The 27,597-nt window shown below is 45.9% G+C and overlaps 1 protein-coding gene across 4 annotated transcripts; it reads right to left on the reverse strand.

Moving 5' to 3' along the window:
- Positions 1-2,568: 2,568 nt before the first annotated feature.
- LOC129189101 (uncharacterized) lies at positions 2,569-27,532 on the reverse strand. Of its 4 annotated transcripts, XM_054790442.1 has the most exons (13): positions 11,952-27,532; positions 11,789-11,876; positions 5,056-5,205; positions 4,769-4,831; positions 4,626-4,688; positions 4,483-4,545; positions 4,338-4,400; positions 4,195-4,257; positions 4,052-4,114; positions 3,910-3,972; positions 3,790-3,829; positions 3,606-3,719; positions 2,569-3,487 (listed from the first exon to the last, which is right to left on the reverse strand). In XM_054790442.1, exons 3-13 carry the CDS (start codon positions 5,185-5,187, stop codon positions 3,201-3,203), a joined length of 1,014 nt encoding a protein of 337 aa, XP_054646417.1. In that variant the 5' UTR covers positions 5,188-5,205; positions 11,789-11,876; positions 11,952-27,532; the 3' UTR covers positions 2,569-3,200. The 4 variants fall into 4 exon arrangements, with proteins under 4 accessions (XP_054646417.1, XP_054646416.1, XP_054646414.1 ...); XM_054790439.1 differs by lacking the exons at positions 11,789-11,876; positions 11,952-27,532 and adding an exon at positions 10,958-11,752 and having other exon boundaries at positions 2,577-3,487; XM_054790440.1 differs by lacking the exons at positions 4,195-4,257; positions 11,789-11,876; positions 11,952-27,532 and adding an exon at positions 10,958-11,752 and having other exon boundaries at positions 2,577-3,487.
- Positions 27,533-27,597: the final 65 nt, after the last annotated feature.

Consider the following 27,597-nt stretch of genomic DNA (forward strand, 5'->3'; position numbering starts at 1 on the left):
GATGTGGCTTGTCAAGTCTTCCTTCACACACACACTTTTTTTTGGAAGTCTGTCCTGTCCAGCCTTTTGGGCAACTTATACTGTTAATGGAAATGTCATCCATCCCATACAGATATACAGTTTTATACAACATATATACAATAATTATACATGAGACAATATTCATGTACACCCGAACAATAAGAACTATTCATATGATTAGGATTCCCGATAGAATCCATGTTCTACCACAATAATGACAGCATGTGTGTGTGTGATGTCTTAGTGTATACTGGATAGGATGTTAACATACAAACTCACCATTTCACAATTCAATTCTATTCAGTGGATATTTGAATTTGAATTGCGCTAAGTGGAATTGAATTCAGTGCAATTCAGAGGAATTCATTGTCATCACACGTCAGTGAGAGCTGGATACGCGCTCGGAGAGCACAGACCTCCGCCCGGCGCCAGAGTTCCCCCATATTGTGATTGAGACCATAAATATTGGTCCTGCATTTATTTGATCTACATATTTATTCCTTGGCCATGAAAACAAACCATGGAAGGGTTTCAGTGACTTCAAGAATGCTAACAATGGTAGCGTGCTATTGTGAGCAGAGTTGAATGCTTGTATAAGTGCCTGCCTCTGAAAATCCTAAAGAAATGTTAGAACTATGATAGCACGCTCATGTTGTTAATGCTAATGATAAGACCTAGCATTATAGTGTCTATCTAGGAAAATGGCTAAAAGTCCTATTCTAATGTTAGCATGCTGACACCTAGCATGACAGTGCTGAGTGTTTTATATCAGGCTAAAAAACGGCTAAAAATGCTACTAACGGCTAAACGGCTAAAAATGCTACTAAGCTCATAGTAGCACGCGAGCAATGCTAACATGTTTGTCATGTTGTGTTGCAGCACACCTCCATGCCACCTTGATGAGCTGATTAGTCTCACCTGTGCCTGATTAGCAGCCTTCTTAAGCTGTGTGAAGACACCACCTCAGTGCCAGATTGGTACCTACCGTGCCACAGTGCCCTGCTCCTTACAGCGTGTTCTGCTTTCTGCTCTATTTCCTTGCCAGTATTTTTGGCCTTGTTTTTGGCCAAGTGCCTTGTTCCCTGCTAGGCTTTCTCCAGCAGTGCTCCTTTTTCCTTAAACCATTTCTGCTAGTTTTTATGCAGCACTTTTGGTTCTTTTTCTTTTTCCTGCTCTGTATCCGTGCTTAGCAGCCATTTCTGTTTTTGTATCATTTTCCCGTGACGAGGCCCAGCTGTCATTTAGTTGTGCTTTGTTTTCTATTTTTATATTTTTGCCACGTTGTGGACACTTTGTTAATAAACTTTTTGTTTCACGGAAGCTGTCTCAGGCTGCACGGTGGTCTAGTGGTTAGCATGTTGGCCACACAGTAACAGTCTGGAGATGGGAAGACCTGGGTTGGATTCTCCCTTGGGCATTTCTGTGTGGAGTTTGCATGTTCTCCCCGTGTGTGTGTGTGGGTGTGGGGGGGGGGGGGTTTCTCCGGTACTCTGGTTTCCTCCCACATTCCAAAAACATGCAGGTGAGGTTAATTGTAATTAAATTGCCCATAGGTATGAATGTGAGTGTGAATGGTTGTCTATATGTGCCCTGCCATTGGCTGGCCACCAGTCCAGGGTGTACCCCGCCTGTCGCCCAAAGTCAGCTGGGATAGGCTCCAGCATGCCCCCGCGACCCTAATGAGGATGAAGCGGTATAGAAAATGGATGGATGGAAGCTCTGTCTCCACATTCTGGATTCCACTACTATGTAACAATGTTAACGTTAGCATGATAGCACAAGGCTAAATGTCCCAAACAAGTGCTCTGACCACTTTTTGCTATATTGGAGTTATACGCACAAATGCTGAAAACGGCCCCGTCTCGCAATGTTAAAGAATCCTTTTGAACGACGGTGATCCGAATCTCCCCCAAAATGTAACCCGCTCTTCCGTATCCCGTCCCCCACAATTCCTGACCACTTCATCCAAATCCATTCAGAAATTTTCAAGTTATTTTGAACACAAATCAACATAAACACCTCTGTGCTGCGCTTGGTCATCTAGATGCTTTGAATCTACATTTTTCTTCCAGATGGAAGGTACAGACACCAACATGTAGCATATGACACAAGTCAAATACAAAGCAGCTGTGGCCGTCAATGATTGATAACATTCATTTTGGACAGCCTTTTGAAAGCCTTGCTAAAGCAAAAGCAAGGTGTGAGATGAAGTGCTGTTCGATACTCCTATCCAACCATTTGGACCTTGGTACAGTGTGAAGCATCTGTTTGATCTGAGCAGCTTTTCAATGTTCATTTGTCATAAAAACAAAGACTGAACTTAATATGTCCTGTCATCAAGTATTGTCACATAAAGTCCATACTACAGTATTCACGGGTCGTGGCCGTCTAGCATTAGAGCCCTCCAGACATGAGATAGCACCCTCTATCATCTTTACACTCCACAATGAAACATGAGACTGGTGCTGTGTCACAGTAAATGTGTTCCCCAGCAACAGTAGCCTGTGTTCTGATGGTGATTGTAATTAGTGACACCTGGTGGCCAATGTAGACATGGACGTTCCCAACGTGCACGTGTCTTCTGCCTTGGATTTCACTTCCATTTGTACATTTAAACCAAAGCATCAGCATGAAAGATGCACTTGTTTTCCTAACAGGATTTATTCATGTGATCATTCATGAAATACATGTCATCAATACGCTCTAGGACATTAGCATGGGCGTAGACCACCACCATGTATCCATGGGTGTGGCCTACTTCAACACAACTTTATTGATGACACAGAAAGGACACGTCCGCTGGCATCCAGTATGTTGGCATCACATCCAGAATGATCCATTAGCAGGGCACATGGTTGGCAAATCATGACAACATTTCAAGGGAACAAATACAAGTAGAAGCTAGCATGTTAGCAATAGCCTTCCGTGCCAACACAGGAAGAGGGCGGGATGTTGGCAAACAGTCCCTTTAGGAAAACAATACAGAGCAGAATTCGAGTAAATATGACAAGCGTTACCAGTAGGTGGCATCAGCCACACGCCACCTGTACGCCCTCAATACCCATAAACACGTGGAACGTTAGCCACACGATATCATGGAATACACAGCAAAGCATCCATCCCATAGCGATACTGCCCTGATATCCCTGATATCATGGATGGATGCGCCCGCCCCCACTTTACATGGGATGCACCAGGAAGCCACTGAACATGTTAGCACAACATGTAAGTTCATGGTCACTACCAGCATAGACATACACCTTGTCTTTAACCTCCAGGTCAACCATCCTGCTGCTGGAGGCCATGTATTCCTTGTCTTTGATGTAGGTGTCGTCATACAGCTGCATCAGCCACTCTCTGTTCCCATTCTTCTTCTCCTTATACACATCTAGATAAATCTTCTGACCCTGTGATCTGTAGTTCACAGTGAAGAAGTAGGCGCCCTTGTAGGGGGCTGTGAAAATGCCTGCAGGGGGACAATCACACCTTCATTAGTGCCCCCCCCCCCCCCCAGTGATGCTGACTCTAGAGGTAAGGAGCGATGAAGAAATGCTATGCTAGTTAGCAGTCAGGTGGCATCCTACCTGTGTTGGCATCATAGGCGTTACCCATGTTGGTGCACACTCCGGTAAAGATCACCTTGTCATCACTTGTCTTTGTGTGGCCCCCTGCTGCTGCAAACCACACCTTACGTTTGTCTGCAGGACACATCAGGTGTCAGGTCATAGGTCACCTACACTCCTATGACCTTTACCCTTTCTCACCTACCTGACATGGCATCCAGCTTGCCCACACGTGTGGTTAGATCCTAGAAGTACAAGAGTAGAAGTACTACTGCAGTACTTCCTGTCTATATGCTAATCAAGTATCCAGGTGTGTTTTTTTTACCTGAATGGTTTTGTTGTTTGTGGTCTCTGCAGTCATCAGGTTGTCCACACGTGCAGTGAGAATCTAAAAGAGTACATGGTGTAGTACTACTGCAGTACTTCCTGTCTATATGCTAATGAAGTATCCAGGTGTGTTTTTTTACCTGAATGGTGTTTTGGTTTGTGGTCTCTGCAGTCTTCAGGTTGTCCACACGTGCAATGAGATTCTAAAAGAGTACATGGTGTAGTACTACTGCAGTACTTCCTGTCTATATGCTAATCAAGTATCCAGGTGTGTTTTTTTTACCTGAATGGTGTTTTGGTTTGCAGTCTCTGCAGTCTTCAGGTTGTCCACACGTGCAATGAGATTCTAAAAGAGTACATGGTGTAGTACTACTGCAGTACTTCCTGTCTATATGCTAATGAAGTATCCAGGTGTGTTTTTTTTACCTGAATGGTGTTTTGGTTTGTGGTCTCTGCAGTCTTCAGGTCGTCCACACGTGCAATGAGATTCTAAAAGAGTACATGGTGTAGTACTACTGCAGTACTTGGTGTCTATACATGCTAATCAAGTACCCAGGTGTGTTTTTTTTACCTGAATGGTTTTGTTGTTTGTGGTCTCTGCAGTCTTCAGGTTGTCCACACGTGCAGTGAGAATCTAAAAGAGTACATGGTGTAGTACTACTGCAGTACTTCCTGTCTATATGCTAATGAAGTATCCAGGTGTGTTTTTTTTACCTGAATGGTGTTTTGGTTTGTGGTCTCTGCAGTCTTCAGGTTGTCCACACGTGCAATGAGATTCTAAAAGAGTACATGGTGTAGTACTACTGCAGTACTTCCTGTCTATATGCTAATCAAGTATCCAGGTGTGTTTTTTTTACCTGAATGGTGTTTTGGTTTGCAGTCTCTGCAGTCTTCAGGTTGTCCACACGTGCAATGAGATTCTAAAAGAGTACATGGTGTAGTACTACTGCAGTACTTTCTGACTCTATATGCTAATGAATGCAGTACATCCTGTCTCTACATGCAAATGAAGTATTCATGTGTGTTTTGTCTGTAGCAGCTGATCCACACATGCAGCCAGCATCTTTAAGAGTACATGTTGTGGGTAATACTATGTAGTACTTCCTTTCCATGCAAATGAGGTACCCAGGTGTGTTTTTTCTACCTTCATGTCCTGCTCCAGGCTGTCCATGCGTGTCCACGGCCAGAAAGGCCAAGGAATCCATTGTGATTGGATGGGGATGAAGAGGAGCGCCATGATGAAGAGGATCTGGAGGCCTTTTCCCTTCCACTGCATGACTCTAGTCTTTGTGATCTGAATGAGAGAAGATGGGGGGGTGAGAGCCATGTGACCCCAGTCAGGGCCAACAACCATCCCAAAGAAACTAAAGTCAAAGTGAAATAAAAGTGTGTTGGTTTTAAAAAGATTGTCAGGATTCTTACGCACCACAACATTGATTTATCCCTTTGCCTTTAACACTTTCACTTTATATTTCATAACTACACAAAGTCCCCTACTAATGAACATCCGATGTGCGAACGCTCGTAGATACGAACACAAGCCGACACACCTCTGGGACATTATGTTTAGGTCCAACCGGCGCCTCCAGGTTGCTCATCAGACTGTCCAGGTACCACAGTGATGCCCTGGTCCAGATCTGGGAGGAGATCCCCCAGGACACCATCCATAGTCTCATTAGGAGCATGCCCCCACGTTGTCAGGCATGCGTACAAGCACGTGGGGGCCACACAAACTACTGAGAATCATTTTGAGTTGCTACAATGACATTTTAGCAAAATGGACCAGTCTGCTGCATCATTTTTTCACTTTCATTTTTGGGGTGTCTTTGATTTCCCCCCTCTATAGGGTGATCATTTTCATTTCTATCAAATGATGTGGCATCATTTTGTTACTAATACATCACCCACTTATTATCAGGAAACATATTCAACATCATTTTTCCCCCAGTTTAGATCTGATGTGTTTTCCAAGTGTTCCTTTCATTTTTTGAGCAGTATATATATATACAGTATATATATATATATAGCAACAAGTTTGTGAAAATAGACTTTTACATAGTTTAGGCCAATTTTTATGAGGTTGTTCATAAATGGACTTCTGTGAGGAGGCGGCCCACAAAAGTCCTCCTCCTCCTCCTCCTCCTCCTCTTCACACATCAGTGGCCTTCTCCTGTTCACACTACAAAAATGTGCTTTTAATTCCATCCATCCATTGTCTATTCTGCTGCTCCTCATTAGGGTTGGGGGTATGCTGGAGCCTATCCCAGCTGACTTGGGGTGACAGGTGGGGTACACCCTGGCCTGGTGTCCAGCCAATGGCAGGGCACATATAGACAAACACTCACATTCATACCTATGGACAATGTAGAGTCTCCAATGAAGCTAACATGCATGTTTTTGGAATGTGGGAGGAAACCGTACCCAGAAAACCCCCCCACACACGGGGAGACCATGCAAACTCCACACAGAAGCGCCCAACGGAGAATCCAACCCAGGTCTCCCCATCTCCAGACTGTGTGGCTTGTGTGACTGTGCTAACCACTCAGCCACCGTTCCATCTTTTTGGAGAATAGTTATTGTATAAAAAATACAATAGTGTAATATGTCCGTTCAATGGTTTTACTTGGCCATTGATTTGTGAGGTGAATGTTGTGGTCCTGCTCTACTTCACAGAAGTGAAGCTATTAAACATACACGTGACAGAATTGAAGTTATTCAGCAAAATGCTTGTGAAAATTCCCCACAATGATTTAAAAGCACATGTTCTGTCTCTTGACAGAACTGATTCTATTGAATGTACATGTTACAGAAGCCATCAGTCACAATAAAAGTCCCAAGACGACGACATTTGCAGACGGTCCCTGCGCTGCTGGCTTCTCCTGGAGATCAGTAGAAGTCCGACTGCACAGAAGACGGCTTGTTTTGATGAGAGTCCCTTCATATAGAGCAGGGGTCTCAAACTCAATTTGCTTGGGGGCCGCTGGAGGCAGAGTCTGGGTGAGGCTGGGCCGCATCCAGATTTCAACAAGAAAACCTCTGATAATAACATTCCAATCTTTTTGAACACAAAATAAGATGAAAAAAATTAAGAATAAGAAAATAAATCAACCAATCAGTTACTGATTGGTTGATTTATTTATTGATTTATTATTTATTTTCTTATATATAATTAACTAACTTTGTACATTATAATTAACTATAACTTTGTACATTATTTCATTTTTTGAACCCTTTTATCACAATATAGTGATAAAGTTCTAGTGATAAAGGGATGGATGACAATATGTAAAGGAGATTCATGATAGATTATGAAAAGTGGAATATGGAGAAAGCATACCTTACAGAAACAGGGAAGAAGGAATATGAATATGAAATATGAATGAAGAAAAGCGGAAACAAGGGGGATAGGACGAGGGGGGCAGAAAGCTCCAAAGACATCCATGAAGTACTGTACTGTCAAGGTGTGTCAAAATAAAAGCGATCTTTGTGTAATTATACATAAAAAAAGAAATTAAAAGTGCACATAGGTCGACACTTCGGAGAAGAACAAACACACAACAGCTCTCATCAGACAGCAAGACACTTATGAAGGCCAGGAGAGAAGTACGTGCTGCAAGAGGCTCTCTGAGCGCCATCGGCCATGATCGAGATCGCGACAGACATAGGCTGGATCACAGATCACAGTGTCTCCTTCATTTCTGAGCAAAGATCGGCGGAGAAGCGGTGGCGCCGAGCGGAGTCTGCGGCTTCACGGCTTGTCCTCTGCCCAGCTGAGTTAAGGAATGAATGATTGAATGAGCGAACGAGTTAAGGCGGTGAGGCGTTGGACGTGCTGCCTGGCCGAGGTCCCGCCCTAGAGAGCGCTATAACTCACCGTGATTGGTTCGTTCAGCCGAGGTCCCGCCCTCGAGAGCCAAATAAGTCACCGTGATTGGTTCGCTCAGCTCCGCACACGACAAGTGTCATTCATACCAAACTTGCGGGCCACAAAGACGGGGGCGCAAATGACTCGCGGGCAGCGAGTTTGAGACCCCTCATGTAGAGCGTTACGACAACTGAGATTACGCCGCCATGTTGGGGTCAATTCAAGCGTGCACAGTACAACAACGCATGTAAATTGCAATGTCTCTGCACAAAGGGACACATGCAAAATGTCTGTTTTATAATTATTTATAGATCTACATCTTCCAATGTGTAATATGATATCATTTGACTGACTTGACTGCATGAATGAAAACATTGTTGAACTGTTATGGACATCATGCATGAAAGGTGCTTTGAAGGCTGTTCCAAGACCCAACTTTGGAAAGGCTGACCACATCTCCATATTCCTTTATCCAACATACAGACAACTTCTTAAACAAGCTCCCCCTGTAAGTACAGCAGTTAAAGTGTGGAATGAAGAAACTGATCAAGTACTTCAGGACTGCTTTGGCTGCACAAACTGGGATGTGTTTAAAACTGCAGCGGGGAGGGAAGATTGTACTGTTGATTTGGATGAATATGCTTCTGCTGTTACTGGCTACATTAGCACATGCGTAGAGACTGTTACCACCACCAAGTATTACAGAAAATACCCTAACCAAAAACAGTGGATGAACTGTGATGTAAGGGCTAAGCTACGTGCTCGTTCGACTGCATTTGTCATGGGCACCGCTGATGACTACAAAAAGGCCAGATATGACCTGAGGAGGTCCATACGAGAGGCCAAAAGACAGTACAGACAGAAGCTGGAGGGCTACTATTCCACCTCAGACCCTCGGCGCATGTGGGCGGGGCTCCAGCACATCACAGACTATCGACAGCAGAGTAGCGTAGCCACGTCCAGCCAAACCACACTTCCTGATGAGCTGAATGAGTTCTATGCCCGCTTTGACACCCAAACTCCTGATGAGCAGAGAGGGTGGCTGAACCTGGGGAGCACACAGGACTCACCTCTCATGGTGACATCAGCTGATGTGCGCAGGGTTCTGAACAAAACAAACCCACGAAAAGCAGCAGGCCCAGACAACATCTCAGGACGTGCACTTCGGGTTTGCTCATCAGAGCTAGCTGATGTGCTTGCTGACATATTTAACCTGTCGCTTGCACAAGCATCTGTACCAACCTGCTTTAAGTCCACCACCATAGTGCCCGTACCCAAGAAGAGCAACGTGACCTGCTTGAATGACTATCGCCCTATAGCACTCACTCCTATTGTAATGAAGTGCTTTGAAAGAATAGTCATGACCCACATCAAAAAGAGCATCCCGGCGGCAACTGTGGACCCTCTACAGTTTGCATATCGCCAGAACCGGTCCACGGATGATGCAGTCAACACTGCCATCCACACAGCCCTTTCTCACCTACAGGGCCAGGACACATATGTCAGAATGCTATTTATAGACTATAGCTCTGCTTTTAATACAGTCAGCCCCCACAAACTCACAGATAAGCTCCTCACACTTGGCCTGTCACCCTCCCTCTGTAACTGGGTGTTTAACTTTCTAACAGGCAGGCCCCAGTCAGTCAGAGTCCACAATCGCACATCCAGCTCAAGAATTGTGAGCACTGGGACCCCACAGGGGTGTGTGCTGAGTCCGCTCCTCTACACGCTCTTCACCTACGATTGCGTGGCCTCCCAGAACAACACCAGCATCATTAAATTTGCGGATGACACTACAGTCATCGGACTGATCACTGGTGGTGTTGAAACATCATACAGAAGAGAGGTGGCGGACCTCATAGCTTGGTGTCGTGATAACAATCTCCTTCTCAATACAGAGAAGACTAAAGAGATGATCATCGACCCAAGAACAAGGGAAAAGGAGCCGCATAGACCCCTGTTTATTGATGAGACTGAGGTGGAGAGGGTGAAAACCTTCAAGTTCCTTGGCACACACATCAGCGAGGACCTCACCTGGTCTCACAACACCCAACAAATTCTGAAGAAGTCCCAAAGGAGACTGTACTTCCTGAGAAGACTGAGGAAATTTGGCATGTCCACCACAATCCTGAGTTGCTTCTACAGATGCACTATGGAAAGTGTCCTTACCGCCTCCATCACTGTTTGGTACGGTAACTGTACAACACGTGATAGGAAGGCACTCCAGCGGGTGATCAAGACCTCACAGAACATTGTTGGGGCAGCCCTCCCCTCACTGCAAGACATTTATAAAACTAGAGTCCTACGCAGAACACACAACCTCATCAAGGACAGCACACATCCACAACACTCATTATTCACACTCCTACCGTCAGGCAGACGCTACAGGAGTTTGAAGTCCAGGACCACAAGGCTGGCAAACAGCTTTTACCCACAGGCCATCAGGCTTCTCAACCAAGCACTCACACACGCCGCACGCAACACACACACACACACTCATAGCACTTTATTTATTTATTTGTTTGTTTGTTTATTTGTTTATTTGTATTATTTATCTGTATTAATGTCTCTTCTGTTGTTGTTGCTTAATTTATTGGTATTAATGTTTATGTTCTTATTGTTTTTCTTGTGTTTTCTTTCTTTCTTTGGGAGAATGAACAGAATAAGAATTTCATTGCATAGTAGAACTGCCTGTTTTACTGTTCATATGACAATAAAACTCTTGAATCTTAAAACATGCATGAATGCTTTGCCAACTGCTTATTAAATGAGCTAATTCAGTCTACATTAAAAAAATAATTCTGTTGAATATGGAACAGTTGCATTAACGTCAACATTTTATTTCAACTGTAAATGAAATAAAAAGCAGAATTTCACGATACATTCAATGCCAACAGATTTCAAAATAAATGCAGTTTTATAAGTTTGCTGGAGATCATGGATGACTTTATTTGCAACCAGAGGTGATTTACACAAGGATCATTCTTAACTCTAAGCATCCATGACTGCCTTACGTTTAGGCTACTTTCAATGAAGTAGAAGACAATATTTAGGTAAACACTCTCTCCAAAACGTGCCAAGCTCATCAAAAGATGCCTTAAACTTAGTAACATCGCCCCAGGTGGCTGTCAAGTTTTTAAAACATTGTGACATGAAACATGTTAACATTTACAGAGCCTACCTCGCACAGCTTGGAAGACGAGTTCGGCTTCCAGCCCAAACGGTTGATTTTATTCTCCCAAATTGTTCGTCTGTTGACATCTGAAGGGAATCTGTACAGCTTGAAACCCTTCTCATGTCTATTTGTGCATCCAAATGCACAACAACCTGGCATTTTTGGGGAATAAACAAGAATACGGCCAAGAATACTGTAAAGACAAGGCGACTGCAAACGCGAATTTGGCCCCAAGATGGCTCCACGAGTCACGTGACTGTATTTTTTCGACTCGTCATATAGTAAATCTCTCTATAGAGGGACTCTCGTTTTGATCAAACGTGTCTTGTAGCTGTTTGTCTGTGTTGCGCGGTGGGAAAGAGTTGTGGTTTACTGTGTTAGAACCATTCACTTGGGACTTATTCACCCCGGAAGTTTGACTCTGAATATGTTTGTAACTTGACCGCAGTCAGCATACGTACACGGAAGTGCAATGCCTTAAACAGTTTTGTAAGGGGACGCAAACGTTCGTTCGTTTTTTCACCCATCATAAGTTATTTTATCCATGTCCCCTTCGGGGCTCCGTACACTAGAGCTCAATGGTGGGCAGTACAAAATATAAGCGGACGCAAAACGCAACTGACGGACGGACACCCCCCATCTTAATCTGTGCTCTGTGAAAGGTTATGAATACTTGAAAAAAAGTGCCTGAAACCGATCACTTTGGAAAAACTTCTTTCTAAATCAAAATGTATTTTAAAAGTTCTTTGTTCCCAGTAACATTTTCTGAATGCCATTGCCATGATTCTAATTCTCTTGACCGCTAGATGGCGCCACAGCAACGTAAGCAATATTCACCTGATTTTACTAGTCGGCTATGAGCTCTTCTCCGCTCCTGTACGGCTTCTTCCGGTGTACACTCGCCCGGTAGTCTTGTTACTGCAGCCTGCAAGGAGAGATTCTTTCACCATAAACGTCATTTAAAGCCATGACATCCAGTATACACTATATATAAACATACAGGCGGCACGTGCATCACTCCTATACAGTAAGGCAGTCAAAACGTCATTTCAATCCGTGACACATGCACGTGCAGCCAGCATCACTTCTACAAGGAGTGACGTGTAGCTATCATAAAGATCGATACTCCACACGGGAGCATTCATGTCACGTGCCCACCGACCAGAAGGGCTCCGTGATGCTGGAGTCTACTACACACATTCAACACATATTGACAGAGAAAGTAGTCTTGTTACTGCAGCCTGCAAGGAGAGATTTGTTTCATCATAAACATCATTAAACATACAGTATACACTATATATAAATATACAGGCGTCATTTCAATCCGGGATACATGCACGTCCAGCCAGCAGCACTTCTACAGCCTCAAAGGAGTGCCTGCTGGAGTCTACTACACACACACACACACACACACACACACACACACACATCCCAGCTCCATTCCATTTTCCTCCGCTTATACGGGTCCGGGTCGTGGGGGCAGCAGTCTCAGTAGAGAAGCCCAGACTTCCCGGGTCCCCGACCTCCTCCTCCCAGGCCAGCTGTGAGACATAATCCCTCCAGCGTGTCCTAGGTCTTCCCCGGGCATGACCGAAACACCTCACCAGGGAGGCGTCCAGGAGGCATCCGGACTAGATGCCCGAGCCACCTCAGCTGGCTCCTCTCGATGTGAAGGAGCAGCGGCTCTACTCTGAGCTCCTCCTGGATAACCGAGCTCCTCACCCTGTCTTTTAGGGTGAGTCCCGCTACCCTACGAAGAAAACTCATTTCAGCCGCTTGTATCCGCCATCTCGTTCTTTCGGTCATGACCCAAAGCTCATGACCATAGGTGAGGGTGGGAACATAGATCGAACGGTAAATTGAGAGCTTTGCCTTCCGGCTCAGCTCTCTCTTCACCACGACGGTCCGGTACAGCGACCGCATTACTGCAGACGCTGCGCCGATCCGCCTATCAACCTCACGCTCCAACCTTCCCTCACTCGTGAACAAGACCCCGAGATACTTGAACTCCTCCACCTGGGGCAGGACCTCATTCCCAACCCGGAGGGAGCAATCCACCCTTTTCCGACTGAGAACCATGGCCTCGGATTTGGAGGTGCTGAGTCTCATCCCAGAAGCTTCACACTCAGATGCAAACTGTCCCAGTAAACGCTGCAGGTCACAGCCCAATGAGGCCATCAGGACCACATCGTCTGCAAATAGCCGAGATGAGATCCTAGTGTCCCCGAACTGGACTCCCTCGTCACCTTGACTGCGGCTAGAAATTCTGTCCATGAAAATTATAAACAGAATCGGTTACAAAGGGTAGCCTTGGCGGAGGCCAACATTCACCGGAAACAGGCTTGACTTACTACTGCCAATGCGAACCAGGCTCCTGCTCCGGTTGTACAAGGACTGAATGGCACGTAGTAGCGCGCCACCAATCCCATACTCCCGAAGCACCCCCCACAGGACACCACGAGGGACACGGTCGAATGCCTTTTCCAGGTCCACAAAGCACATGTAGACCGGTTGGGCAAACTCCCAAGTACCCTCCAGGACCCTTGCAAGGGTGTAGAGCTGGTCCAGTGTTCCGCGACCAGGACGAAAACCACATTGCACCTCCTGTAGCCGAGGTTCGATTAACGGTCGTACCCTTCTCTCCAGCACCCTGGAATAGACTTTCCCAGGGAGGCTGAGGAGTGTGATCCCCCTCTAGTTGGAACACACCCTTCTTGAAAAGGGGGACCACCACCCCAGTCTGCCAATCCAGAGGTACTGTTCCCGACTTCCACGCAATGTTGAAGAGACGTGTCAGCCAAGACAGTCCCGCAACATCCAGAGCCTTGAGGAATACAATGCGAAACTCGTCCACCCCCGGAGCTTTGCCACTGGGGAGCATTTTGACTACCCCAGATACCTCAGCCACGGTGATGGAACTGTCCGTGTTCGTGTCCTCAGTCTCTGCTTCCTCTATGGAAGGTATGTCAGTGGGATTGAGAAGGGCCTCAAAGTATTCCTTCCACCACCCAACTATATCCTCAGTCGAGGTCAGCAGGCTCCCGTCCCCACTGTAAACAGTGTGGACCGGACACTGCTTCCCCTTTCTGAGGCACCGGACGGTTTGCCAGAACCTCTTCGAGGCCGACCGAAAGTCGTGTTCCATGGCCTCACCGAACTCCTCCCACACCCGAGTTTTTGCCTCGACCACCGCCGAAGCCGCGTGCCGCTTGGCCTGCCGCTACCCGTCAGCTGCTTCAGGAGTCCCACAAGCCATCCATGCTCGATAGAACTCCTTCTTCAGCTTGATGGCAGCCCTGACCTCTGGTGTCCACCATCGGGTTCGGGGCTTGCCGCCACGACTGGCACCGACCACCTTGCGGCCGCAGCTCCGATCGGCTGCCTCAGCAATGGAGGCACGGAATAGAGCCCATTCGGACTCGATATCCTCGTCCTCCCCCGGGATGCAGGAGAAGCTCTGCCGGAGGTGAGAGCTGAAGACTGGACGAACAGGAGACCCTACCAAATGTTCCCAGCACACCCTCACTACACGTTTGGGTCTCCCAGGTCTGTCCGGCATCCTCCCCCGCCATCTAATCCAACTCATCACCAGGTGGTGATCAGTGGACAGCTCAGCCCCTCTCTTTACCCGTGTGTCCAAAACATGCGGACGCAGGTCTGATGAGGCCAGAAGTCAATGAGGGGGATGACTTCTGTCTCCCCCTCATTGAGCTGGAAAACGTTTGGAGCCGACGAGGCCTTGACGTGCTTAAGCACTCGAGAATTCACGTATTTGAAAGGATACCCCTTTAAGTGAAAATAAATGACATCTTTCCACAAATAACATCAATCAAGGCAGAAGAAACACAAATGCATCGGTTGAGCCGGTATGGGACATCTCGACTAGGAAGTCTTTGGCCATAGGTGCAAAAGGGCAGCAGACGTGAACGTTAAAATCACCCGCAATGAAAATGTTGTCATGCTTGATCAACATGGCAGCCATAAAGTCAGAAAAGCCCCCAATCAAATGTTTGTTGTGTTTGGGTGGTCTGTAGATGACCTCGCACAACACTGGCTCAGTTTGTCGCAGCTCACCTCGAACGAGGAGAACGCCACCCTGGACAATGGCTTCTGGTGTGAAATAGTAGCAACACCTCCTCCACGGCACGGCCAGTACTTCTTGGCGTGTTGGTGGAGGTCCAGTCGGGAGGCAACAGCTCAGAGAAGGCATCCACTGACCTGGCATTCACCGGTGCACACTCACCTGCCACCTTAAGAGGTTGCTGGGGCTCACGCCACCTGAAGTCCCAGGAGGGCGGCGAGGGCGCAGTGCACAACGTTCGTCATGTCGGCCAACGATGGGCCCCGGGCCCTGCCTGAGAGATGAAGCGGTGAAAACAATCCCCAATAGCGGCGGCTTAAGACAACATCCTGTATAAACTTAGGTGGCAGTTTTTTTGGAAAAAGGGCCTGGCTTTTACCTACCTCATCCATATCAGCAGAAAGAACATTGCTCAGATGCACAGCAGGTATATTTACATCCCAGTCACCTGCAAAAGAAGACTATCTGGCCACACAGCCGGGTGTGAGCACCGGGCCTCGTGCACATCCCAGGCAATGCAGGAACGGCCTTCCGGGTGCCCTGGAGCGTCATTTTTTGAAAACGGCTTGCAGCATGGGGAAATCTGAAAGCGCCGGCTCATCGCTTCCAACATGATGTCACCTGTCCGGAAGTGAGCTTTGACGACAAGCCGACATAATGTCTGAATATTTCCTGTCACGACTCACCCCGATCGACATTCTCCTGCTATGTTCTTGTCTTCTCCTCCCAAAATGACGCACGTGTGAGTCCACTTTGTCGTAAGTCTAGACGAGTCTCGGAACACGCATGTGAACGAACGCGTGTGCTTTCGTTTTTGCCATTTGGGCATACGACTCTACAAGCAAAACATGCACTTGAAAAAAACCCTACAGGACGAGTTTCCAACAAGTAATCCAAAAGAAACACTCCTGAGAAAGTGATCTGTCTATTTTCAGTATCTGGACACAACACACTCAACTGGGAACTGGAAACAAGGAAATGCAACAAAATGGAGAGCAGAGAAAACTACGTGTTGTTGAATGGCTTCATTCACACAAAGTACAAATTCAAATACACATTTTTCTACCTGGGTTTTTTCCTCCAAAAGTACTTCTGAAACAATCTTTGTTTGCATTTGCAGTAAAAGTTCAAAATGCACACGGAGCAAAAAGTGAACATCCATACTGAGCAACCACCAACCAAAAGTGCATGGAATGCTTTGGTCCTGCCTTGAGCACACGGACGGGTGACGGTGCTTCGTAGCAGCCAGAGAGGTACCATGCTGCCCGCACGTGTCCCCTTTATCACGCCATATGTTGGCACTTGTTATCAAACATAGTTGGAGTGATGGGTGCTCTACATGAAACTTTACACCAAACGTCCTTTCTGCTCTGTCGCCAATAATGGAATACAGTGAAATATTTCAACTCGTTCCATCCCAGCCATTTTTCAAAAGACAACCCCTTCGGTAGCGGCCATTTTACACCCTTCTGACTGATCACACGGAATATTGTGTTCCATGGCTTTATAAGCATGGAACCTACCAAAGGAAGCATTACACTCCCGCTTTCATCAGGAAAACAAGTTGGTTTCTACCTTTTCACTTCTTTAGTCATAAGCAGTAGAACGAAGTTTCAGGGAAATATCAGTTCCCAACTAAACAGGGCAAAAAGCAGCTTTTTTGTGAAAAGATACATTTCAAGCACAACTTTCACTTTGACACAAATATTTTTTGCTTTTGTGACAGCTCAAATATCTAAACAACTACACCGACATAACCAACACACAAAACATCAAAATAAACATTTATGTACAAATATAACACCATCAACTTTTTACAGTTTTCACATGTGGTACTAAACTGTGTGTGTGCACAAGTTAAAATATCCCTACAACTGCAGGCTGCACTCCTCCATGCTCTTCCACTTCCTCCTTGCTGTTGAGTGTGTTTTTATACGCAAAAGACGCATGCCGAATTCTTATCAAATGCACTTCTGCCACCTTGTGGCAGCTTTTACGTCTTAAAACTGCATGAAAAGCCATAAATACATCTTTGGGAACACAATGAAGAAGAAAACAACCGGCATGAGGCACGGCTCAGGTGGTGGAGCTGTTGCCTCCCCACCTGAAGGTTGCAGGTTCGATCCTCCCACGGTCATGTCAAAGTATCCTTGGGTAAGACACTGAACCCCCGGTTGCTCTTGACGCTGCGTCATCAGTAGGTCAATGTGCTAGCAGTGTCAAAGCGCTATACAAGTGAAAGACCATTTACCATGCACAAGTCGCACTGGACTAGAAGTTAGGGTTTTTTGGAGGAAATGTATTTTGTAAAGTCAGAGAGCAAGAACAGACCTTTCATCTAGAAAGGCAAGTTCTAGTAAAAACAACAACATGGAGAACAACAGCGTCTGTTAACCGCAGGTGAATACTGTAGGTGGTATGTTCACGTAACATATTAACACTTATTCTAACTAACTGTAGCCTAAACAACATCACATGACTAGTTTACCTGCAGCCTGTCTGTCATCTGCAGAATATGATTTCCTTTTTGGGGGCCTTTGTGTTCCGTCTTCATAAGTTGATGATTGCATTGTACATGTTCAGTGGTACGGGAGTGATAGGAGTAGCAGATACTATCACACAAGCTTAGAGTGCCATCTCTAAAAAACATGTAGAAGTGGCTCCGGAGTATAAGTGGCAGGACCAGCCAAACCATGAAAAAAGTGAGACTTTTAGTGTGGAAAATAGGCTAATCATTGTGGTCTAATAAGGACCTGTGTTCCATGCCAGGTGTGGCATATGACTGTTATGTTATGCTTGTTATTTAGTTTGAAAAATAATTGCTGTATTACTCCAAAGCATTGAAAATGTCACTCATCCTTTGCCTCAGCGTTGGGACAATATTGCACGTAACAAAGTAGTCCATTTCCCTTGTACTGTATGGTTCCGTCAACTGGAGCGGCCATGATGACTCCCCATCCCCATAACACGTCATGGGGTCAAACAAAGTTGGGAGTGGCAGCAATTTGATGCAGGAGGTGAGAAACGCTATTCAATTCAATCTCATCAGGACATAGTTAAATACCAAAGACGTATTTCTACGTTTTTAGAAACCCCAACGCCCGATCCCAAAGACGTATTTACACATCTTTGACCTTTTTTTGTGACAGAGGCAAAAAGAGGTGATGACGCAACCGCACACTAAAAAGGTCACACAAAAACAGTGGAACCTCGGTTAGCGTAGGCCAAAATGTTGCCCTGCTTTTATGTACATTTTCCAGTTAGCGTACAAGATGGCGTGCATCTTGTGTTATCAGCATGCTGTGTTCTTCATGGAATTGTTTTTCATGTATTTTATCATCCTTGCAATGTGCAACTTCCTATGTCCCCGGTTCGGCTTATTTTGCAGCTGTGATGTAAAGAAAAGCAGAGACGGAATTCAGGAAGTACCACCCAGGTGGTGTCTGTGTTGATGTGGCTGTCACATGACGTCTTAGGCCACAACCACGTCTTCAATGAAGGTCAAAGGAAGCTTCAATGTTCATGCATCATTTCAAGATGTGATGGATTGATGTGCTCTGATATGCGCTTGGAAAACTAGGATGGTGAAAGCATCCAAACATGTTTCGTGTTGACATTTGTGCTTTCTGGAACAGATTACACCCATCACTCACCACTTTGCGCTTCCAATGTCACGGATGCACCGTACGTAGCACAGTTCATACATGATTGCTGTTTGTGGTTGAATGCGGCCGATTGTTAGGAAACAAAATGATATTTCAATCATTTCTACGCATTCTTGGCCTGAACCAGTTAACAGCGATAAAGGAGGGACTGCTGGAACTGGATTCACATTATTTCTTAGGGGAAACATCCATGGAGTTAGGTAAGTTTTGGCCAGAGTCGGACCTTCTGGAAGAGAGCAATGATGCTAACCAAGCTTGGGCTGTGTTTGCATGCGCCAATGAACACAGCAATAGAAAAGCAAGTGTCTCTTATTTGTTGAGTATGGATTAGTGGTGCAGGGCCGCACGGTGGTGTAGTGGTTAGCATGTTGGCCACACAGTCACAGTGTGGCGATGGGAAGACCTGGGTTCAATTCTCCGTTGGGCATTTCTGTGTTGTCCATAGGTATGAATGGGAGTGTTTGTCTATATGTGCCCTGCCATTGGCTGGACACCAGTCCAGGGTGTACCCCGCCTCTTGCCGAAGTCAGCTGGGATAGGCTCCAGCATACCCCCGTGACCGTAATGAGGAGAAGTGACATAGAAAATGGATGGATTAGTGGTGCAAATCTATAGCTTTTATTTCTACCAATAAAAAAACACTGCTGTGGATGGAACATGTCCCAATACTTTTGTCATGCATGAATATTTGGCCTGTGTGTGTGTGTGTGTGTGCGTCTGTCTCTGCTTGTGTGTGTGTGTGTGTGTGTCTCATCCTGACCCAGAGAATCAGAGTTACTAGATGGCTGAGAAAGACTCATCACTCATCATCTCTTGCACACGCACACACACAAGCAGAGACAGACGCGCACACACACACACACACACACACAAGCAGAGACAGATGCACAGACACACGCACACGCACACACAGACGCAAACACACACACACACACAAGCAGAGACAGACGCGCACACACACACACACACACACAAGCAGAGACAGATGCACAGACACACGCACACACACAAGCAGAGACAGACGCACACACACACACACACACACACACACAAGCAGAGACAGACGCACACACACACACACAAGCAGAGACAGACGCACACACACAGGTGTGTGATGTGTAACAAAGTGTCCACTTTGAAACATTTGTCACGTGGAGGTCAAAGACAGCAGCTTCTTCATGATCCTTCCACAGGAAGAGGCTTGCTTCATTGCCTCAATGCTCCATGTTCTGCTGTGTGTGATGTGCAGGTCCAGGTGTGGTGCTCAGCTGGGTGGGAGGAGTCCAGACAGGAAGGGTCCACATCCACGTTCAAGCGGCCCCGCCTCATCTTTCTTTTCCATATTGAACTAATATTTACTTCATTTATCCATTTTTATGCTGCAAAATGCTTCATTTGGGCTCAAGACAAAAGCCACACATACCAGATTTGCTCCAATATTAGCTGATTCATTCTTGTTCCATTTATTCTTGAAAAATGACTAACTTCCTTTCATTAAACCAAGTCTTTCACTCATGATTTCACTCTTTATTGATTTCAACGCTTGACTACCGCCAATCTAGTCCAATGGTGTGAAGCTCTGATGAACCCTGGTGGAGAAGTGCTGGGGGGCTTCCTCCACATTTTCAGCCACTCTCCGTTCAACAAATCGGTCAGAAAGTGTGCAAATCCTTCCAACGACTTGAAGAACTTACTCTGTCTTTCCTGCTATGTGCTCCGGCTCAGCAGATCCACGAACATCCTCCGCAAGGTTTCACATAGCAACAAACAATTCCCCACAAAGTTGGACTACGTTCTCCGACGTCAGAGCTTCACACCAACGCAATCATTGGACCAGATTGGTGGTAGTCCCGCCCACACACTTTGATGGGCGCTTGTGACAGATCCAATTCATCCATCAAGTTCCACGCACGTGTACCTGAAATCAATCATGAAATATTGAACTTAGTGAAATGATGTATGGTTTTACATGAAATAACTACTCTTCTCATGATTGCATGACACATTTATTTAATTGAAAGATGTACTGATTAAATTGTTTAATGACACATTGAAGTATTTATTTATTGATAGACTATAACTTGTCTTCTGGACTTTATTCTTGTCAAATGATTGCTGATTTTTGCTGTTCTCCTTTTGTGCTTTTTTCCAAACTTTCCCTCCAAAAAGGCCGGTTTAGTTTGCTTGTTCCCAATATTAGGACTTTCTTCAAGTCTATGCTATGAAAATGATGGTATTTTTCCTCCTACTACTATGAGCTGCTTTTAAAAGTACAACTTGTTCTCCTTCCCTCCTTCATAATGGGACTTTAAACTTGTCCGATGAGTTATTACGGGGTTGCTTTTTTGGACTATGTGCTTGTCATGGTATGCAGGGTGAAAGAGGGAAAGAAGGAGTGGGCCGCATGGGGGTGTTAGCCCAGCATCACTACAGTATCACTAACACGACTGATCACGCTGATGGCCACCATCAAAGGCAGCCGCGCAGCCCCCACGCACCACGGGCCTGCTAGTTGCAGTGGTCAGTGTCACAGCACTTGGTGTCTGGGTGGGTACTGTTGATGTCGGTGTTAGTGTCTTGCAGCGTGTGCCATAGGAGACATCAGTGCCGCCTGCTGAGGGCAGACTGTTTGAACATGGAGGAGACACTGGGAGAATGCCAAGTATTTCTACTAGGATGTGTTGGAAATGCCCTCCAAAGGCCGCCTTCCATTTTTCACACTGGAACTGAACATTTGCATCAATGTCAACATGTGCAGAGTATCCCATAGAGTGCCTGCATAATGTAGAGCATAGTGTAGGTATTGTATACTACAGTAGTTTTCTAGATAGTTCTTGGCTGACACGTGGAACAACAGCTTTACACGTGCTTACCAACCACCGTTTGTAGTTGCTGATGGAGCATTGATCTCCACCATCGCCACAGGAGTCCACGCTCCAGTTGGCCACAGCGTCCTCGTCAAGGTCACACTTGGCACTTGACAATATGGGCGAGAGAGACTTGAAAGGCAGGATGAAAACATGTCAGTCATGTAAGTAAAGCCATAACACAAACAACACGTCCAAGTCCATCTTCTAGTCGGCCAACACACACAAAAAGATAGAAAGTTGCATTTTTGGACGTGAAAAAGCAGACTCGTTGCTGCCTTTGAGTTGGCTATTTCATTTGTTTGAAAGAGCAAAGATGGACGGATGGAACATACGACGCTCACTCTCTCACTTGCTCATTTTCTTCATCAAGTGCTGGCTCTAACCAGTATGCTGAACACGACTGCCCTCTACAGCCCACACACAAAACAGCATGTTGGAACAGCACACTACTGTAGACCCGTGGCTACAGTAAATGCATACAGTATGTCTATGGCTGTGCGTGCTGTGGAGTTGAAAGCTTCATTGCTTCGCTACACGTTGTCAAACTGCTTAGCTGCTTAGCTCGGAAAAAAGCCACAGAGACGGCTAAAAACAAGCAAGGCTAACTTCCGCTAGCATTCTTTCTTTCCGAGAAAAGCTGAGAAAAAGAAAAGCAAGGACTGCTTGAAATCAAATAGTTGCTGTGAAAATAGAGAAGCATTTCTTCCAGTCTACAGCACAAGTCAACATCTCATCATTCCGGCGGAAAAGGAACGTGGAAATGGATCCAAGTGGTAGGCAAGATTGTACTGTTGATTTGGATGAATATGCTTCTGCTGTTACTGGCTACATTAGCACATGCATAGAGACTGTTAGCACCACCAAGTATTACAGAAAATACCCTAACCAAAAACAGTGGATGAACTGTGATGTAAAGGCTAAGCTACGTGCTCGTTCGACTGCATTTGTCATGGGCACCGCTAATGACTACAAAAAGGCCAGATATGACCTGAGGAGGTCCATACGAGAGGCCAAAAGACAGTACAGACAGAAGCTGGAGGGCTACTATTCCACCTCAGACCCTCGGCGCATGTGGGCGGGGCTCCAGCACATCACAGACTATTGACAGCAGAGTAGCGTAGCCACGTCCAGCCAAACCACACTTCCAGATGAGCTGAATGAGTTCTATGCCCGCTTTGACACCCAAACTCCTGATGAGCAGAGAGGGTGGCTGAACCTGGGGAGCACACAGGACTCACCTCTCATGGTGACATCAGCTGATGTGCGCAGGGTTCTGAACAAAACAAACCCACGAAAAGCAGCAGGCCCAGACAACATCTCAGGACGTGCACTTCGGGTTTGCTCATCAGAGCTAGCTGATGTGCTTGCTGACATATTTAACCTGTCGCTTGCACAAGCATCTGTACCAACCTGCTTTAAGTCCACCACCATAGTGCCCGTACCCAAGAAGAGCAACGTGACCTGCTTGAATGACTATCGCCCTATAGCACTCACTCCTATTGTTATGAAGTGCTTTGAAAGAATAGTCATGACCCACATCAAAAAGAGCATCCCGGCGGCAACTGTGGACCCTCTACAGTTTGCATATCGCCAGAACCGGTCCACGGATGATGCAGTCAACACTGCCATCCACACAGCCCTTTCTCACCTACAGGGCCAGGACACATACGTCAGAATGCTATTTATAGACTATAGCTCTGCTTTTAATACAGTCTGCCCCCACAAACTCACAAATAAGCTCCTCACACTTGGCCTGTCACCCTCCCTCTGTAACTGGGTGTTTAACTTTCTCACAGGCAGGCCCCAGTCAGTCAGAGTCCACAATCGCACATCCAGCTCAAGAATTGTGAGCACTGGGACCCCACAGGGGTGTGTGCTGAGTCCGCTCCTCTACACGCTCTTCACCTACGATTGCGTGGCCTCCCAGAACAACACCAGCATCATTAAATTTGCGGATGACACTACAGTCATCGGACTGATCACTGGTGGTGTTGAAACATCATACAGAAGAGAGGTGGCGGACCTCATAGCTTGGTGTCGTGATAACAATCTCCTTCTCAATACAGAGAAGACTAAAGAGATGATCATCGACCCAAGAACAAGGGAAAAGGAGCCGCATAGACCCCTGTTTATTGATGAGACTGAGGTGGAGAGGGTGAAAACCTTCAAGTTCCTTGGCACACACATCAGCGAGGACCTCACCTGGTCTCACAACACCCAACAAATTATGACGAAGTCCCAAAGGAGACTGTACTTCCTGAGAAGACTGAGGAAATTTGGCATGTCCACCACAATCCTGAGTTGCTTCTACAGATGCACTATGGAAAGTGTCCTTACCGCCTCCATCACTGTTTGGTACGGTAACTGTACAACACGTGACAGGAAGGCACTCCAGCGGGTGATCAAGACCTCACAGAACATTGTTGGGGCAGCCCTCCCCTCACTGCAAGACATTTATAAAACTAGAGTCCTACGCAGAACACACAACCTCATCAAGGACAGCACACATCCACAACACTCATTATTCACACTCCTACCGTCAGGCAGACGCTACAGGAGTTTGAAGTCCAGGACCACAAGGCTGGCAAACAGCTTTTACCCACAGGCCATCAGGCTTCTCAACGAAGCACTCACACACGCCGCACGCAACACACACACACTCATAGCACTTTATTTATTTATTTGTATTATTTACTTGTATTAATGTCTCTTCTGTTGTTGCTTAATTTATTGGTATTTATGTATATGTGTTTATGTTTCTTATGTTCTTATTCTTTCTTGTGTTTTCTTTCTTTTCTTGGGAGAATGAACAGAATAAGATTTTCATTGCATGGTATAACTGCTGTTTTACCATGCACATGACAATAAAACTCTCTTGAATCTTGAATTATTCCGTGGAAAGTGCTACGCACGCATCAAAGACTTATTTGGGCAGGTGTCTTGCCAAAGCAGGTATCCCTGATACAAAGTCTATCTATTGCTATTGTAAGCCACATAAATAGTTTGGATTGTGCACATTACACTGCACCGTATGACAATGTCTTTTATCATCCACGCCAGCTAAATACTGTGTACCAGATTCAAACACGCTTTCATTCAACATTTTGGATCAATATGTTTGTGATCAGTACAGTAGATGAGCATTTCATCTACAGGACTTCTAGAATCAGTGGATTGATCTGCAGCCATTGAAAAAAAATGCATGTCACTTCTGCGTCTTTTAGAGAAACTTACTCATTTTGTGCTGCAACACCCCCCAGTGTAAAATTAAACTGATACATTCATGTCACGTGACTACTGACTCCTTGTCCATTTTTCACTTTTTCTCAGCACCCCCGGGGGCTCAGCGGCTCTCCACGCGTTTCTAATCCGCATCGGGGCTCCAGGCGCAGTCACGCCATCCTGAAGTCACGTGATGCGCATTACCAGGCAGCCGGAGTGCGGTGCTTAGATGGGCTTCGGACCGCCATGGTCTCTGTTTGATGCTACCGTGTTTTCTTGAAGGTTGCCATGGCGACCAGCATACAAATAAAGACTCCTTTTTCCTTTTCACACCGAAAACAAAGAAATGGATCACAAACTGTTTGTCCAACGGTCTGTTGGCGTCTGTAAGCTTGGAGTCACGATTAGAAATCTTGAGATATGTCCGCTCTGAAATAGCTGAGACGTCTGCTCCTGTGTCGATCTTGAATCTGACTTTGTGGTTTCTGATGGTTACGTCGCATACCAGGGGTCTATGCCGACATCTAGTGCTCCAAGAAATAATAGTTCCTCACCGCACCTTGCACTTGCTTCCACTACATGCACTGCTTCTGCCGTTTTGCACACTTTACTATAATGTCCCTTTTTTCCCCACAAGTGTGACAGATCACATCTTTGGCTGGACACTGGAATTTCCCATGTAGCGGGGATTTTCCACATTTGTAGCATTTTTGGTCTGTTGTCATTTTTGTTTTCATGGATGTGCTTTTTTGTTGAAACGATGTCTTTGGTGTGTACTTTTTTTGTTTCTTATCTTTAGCTGTCACAGCATCAACGTCTGCTTTCGCCTCGCCCCTGAGGTCAGTTTGCTGTTTCTTAATGACTTCTGACTGTCTTGCTATATTCACAGCTTTCTCCAGTGTCAGATCCTTGTCCAGCTGCATGCGCTCTGCAAGACTAGTGTCTCTGAGTCCTACCACGAGGCGATCTCTTATCATTTCGTCGTGGAGTGCTCCATAATTGCAATTCTCCGCCAGGGAGTACAAAGCAGTGACGAATGAATCCACTGTCTCATTGAAGTGTTGAACACGTTAGTTGAATCCAGCTCTTTCGTAGATCACATTCTTTCTGGGCACAAAGTATACTTTAAACATTATTCTAACGTCTTCATATTGTTGCCTCTGTACTTCAGTTAAAGCTTCACCACGCAGTATATCATCCGCTTCATCGCCCATGCAGTAAATTAGCGTGTTTACCTGGTTAGCTTGCGAGCTGAGATGCAGGTTGCTGGCCAATCGAAATCTTTCAAAGCGTCTGCTCCATCTCTCCCACTCAAGATTCAAGAGATTCAAGAGAGTTTTATTGTCATGAGATGCTACAAGATGCTACAAAGCTCCTGGGGCTTTGTAAAGTCGAACGCTTCCGGAGGCTGAATCGTGAACGTTGCATTAGGTGGTGGATTAGCAGGGTTAGATGCTAGCTGGGGGGCCTGCACGCCATCCATTCCCGCGCTGTGCACTTTTTCTTTTTTTCTTCGTCTGCCGACTGCACCGAGAAAAAACACAAAACACTCTCCCAACAGTCTTCCACTGCTCCTTACCGCTGCCGCGACTCTGACACCATGTCGTATTCTTAATATGTGGGCTCAAACAGACGGCAAGATATTCTCCACATGCAAGTTCTCCTTTATTCTTCCACACGACACACACTCCATTCAACTGCCTCTCCTTCCGGTAACATCCGGTCCTCAAAATAAAGGCACACTATGTTCCAAGCCAGCTGATATCATGCAAGCGTTACGGTCTCCGAGTGTTTCGTAAATTTTTGGAAAAACTGCACCTGCTTTTCTGCTTGGCTTTTAGAAGCGACCAACTTGTTCTTGCGAAGTTCAGCCCCTTTTGGAAATTCCTGTTCGATGTTAGGGTGGAGTGAGCTGAAGTGACGATGAAGATTTGAAGCTTTGAAATGCGCTAATGCTGCGTGACATATAAGGCAAATCGGCTTGCCATTACGTTCAACAAAAAAATATAAACTCTCCCACTCTGGCAAAAACGTCCTGTGTTCTTCTTCATATTTTCGTTTGGCTGGGCTTTTTTTCCCTGCCATTTCAAGAGATAACTTGACGGAAATTGTTTACAACACAAATGACGTCACACCAAAGATTCTCTCGTCGCTCTTTGACGTCACTCAAACAGGCTTACATGGTCAGTGTGCCATCTAGCTGTAGGGGGAGCGAATGACAGCGGCGGCCAAGCATTTTTGACGCATGTCATGTGTCAGCTCCTGAAGAACCGCATGAAACTAGTTCAAGAGCTGCATGTACATGGCTCGACACGGGTGTTGTCCACTCTATGTGACACAGCACACGACCATTGGTTTTTGTGATCGGTGTATGCCGACCACATGTTTTTGACGAAAATGTGCGGTGGATCTCATATGGTGAGAATGGTGTGCTCAAATCGGCAGAAACCCCAACAACTGATGGCCATCTTCAAGTTTTTTGTGGCCACCAGCACCAAATGTCATGCTGGTATGACCAACTGAAGGCTTTTTTCTACTTATCTGCTGCACTATTGGGTTTGGGTGGCAAACACGTGCGCTCATATTTGGAATCCATACGTGGATTTGTGCAGAGCATCAAATGAAACCGAGACATTCGTCAACGTTCACATGCAGTCAAATAACCCTATCAGAAGTGGAACCCTTTTGAAAAACCAGAAGGTGCTCATATTGTGGTCTTTAAAGACCCGGATATTACCCTGGTTCCTCCTTTCTAACCTGAATATGGGTTCATGTCTAGAGAGGATAAGCGGCATACAAGATGGATGG

The sequence above is a fragment of the Dunckerocampus dactyliophorus genome, chromosome 10, assembly GCF_027744805.1.
Source record: "Dunckerocampus dactyliophorus isolate RoL2022-P2 chromosome 10, RoL_Ddac_1.1, whole genome shotgun sequence".
NCBI classification, from domain to species: Eukaryota; Metazoa; Chordata; class Actinopteri; order Syngnathiformes; family Syngnathidae; genus Dunckerocampus; species Dunckerocampus dactyliophorus.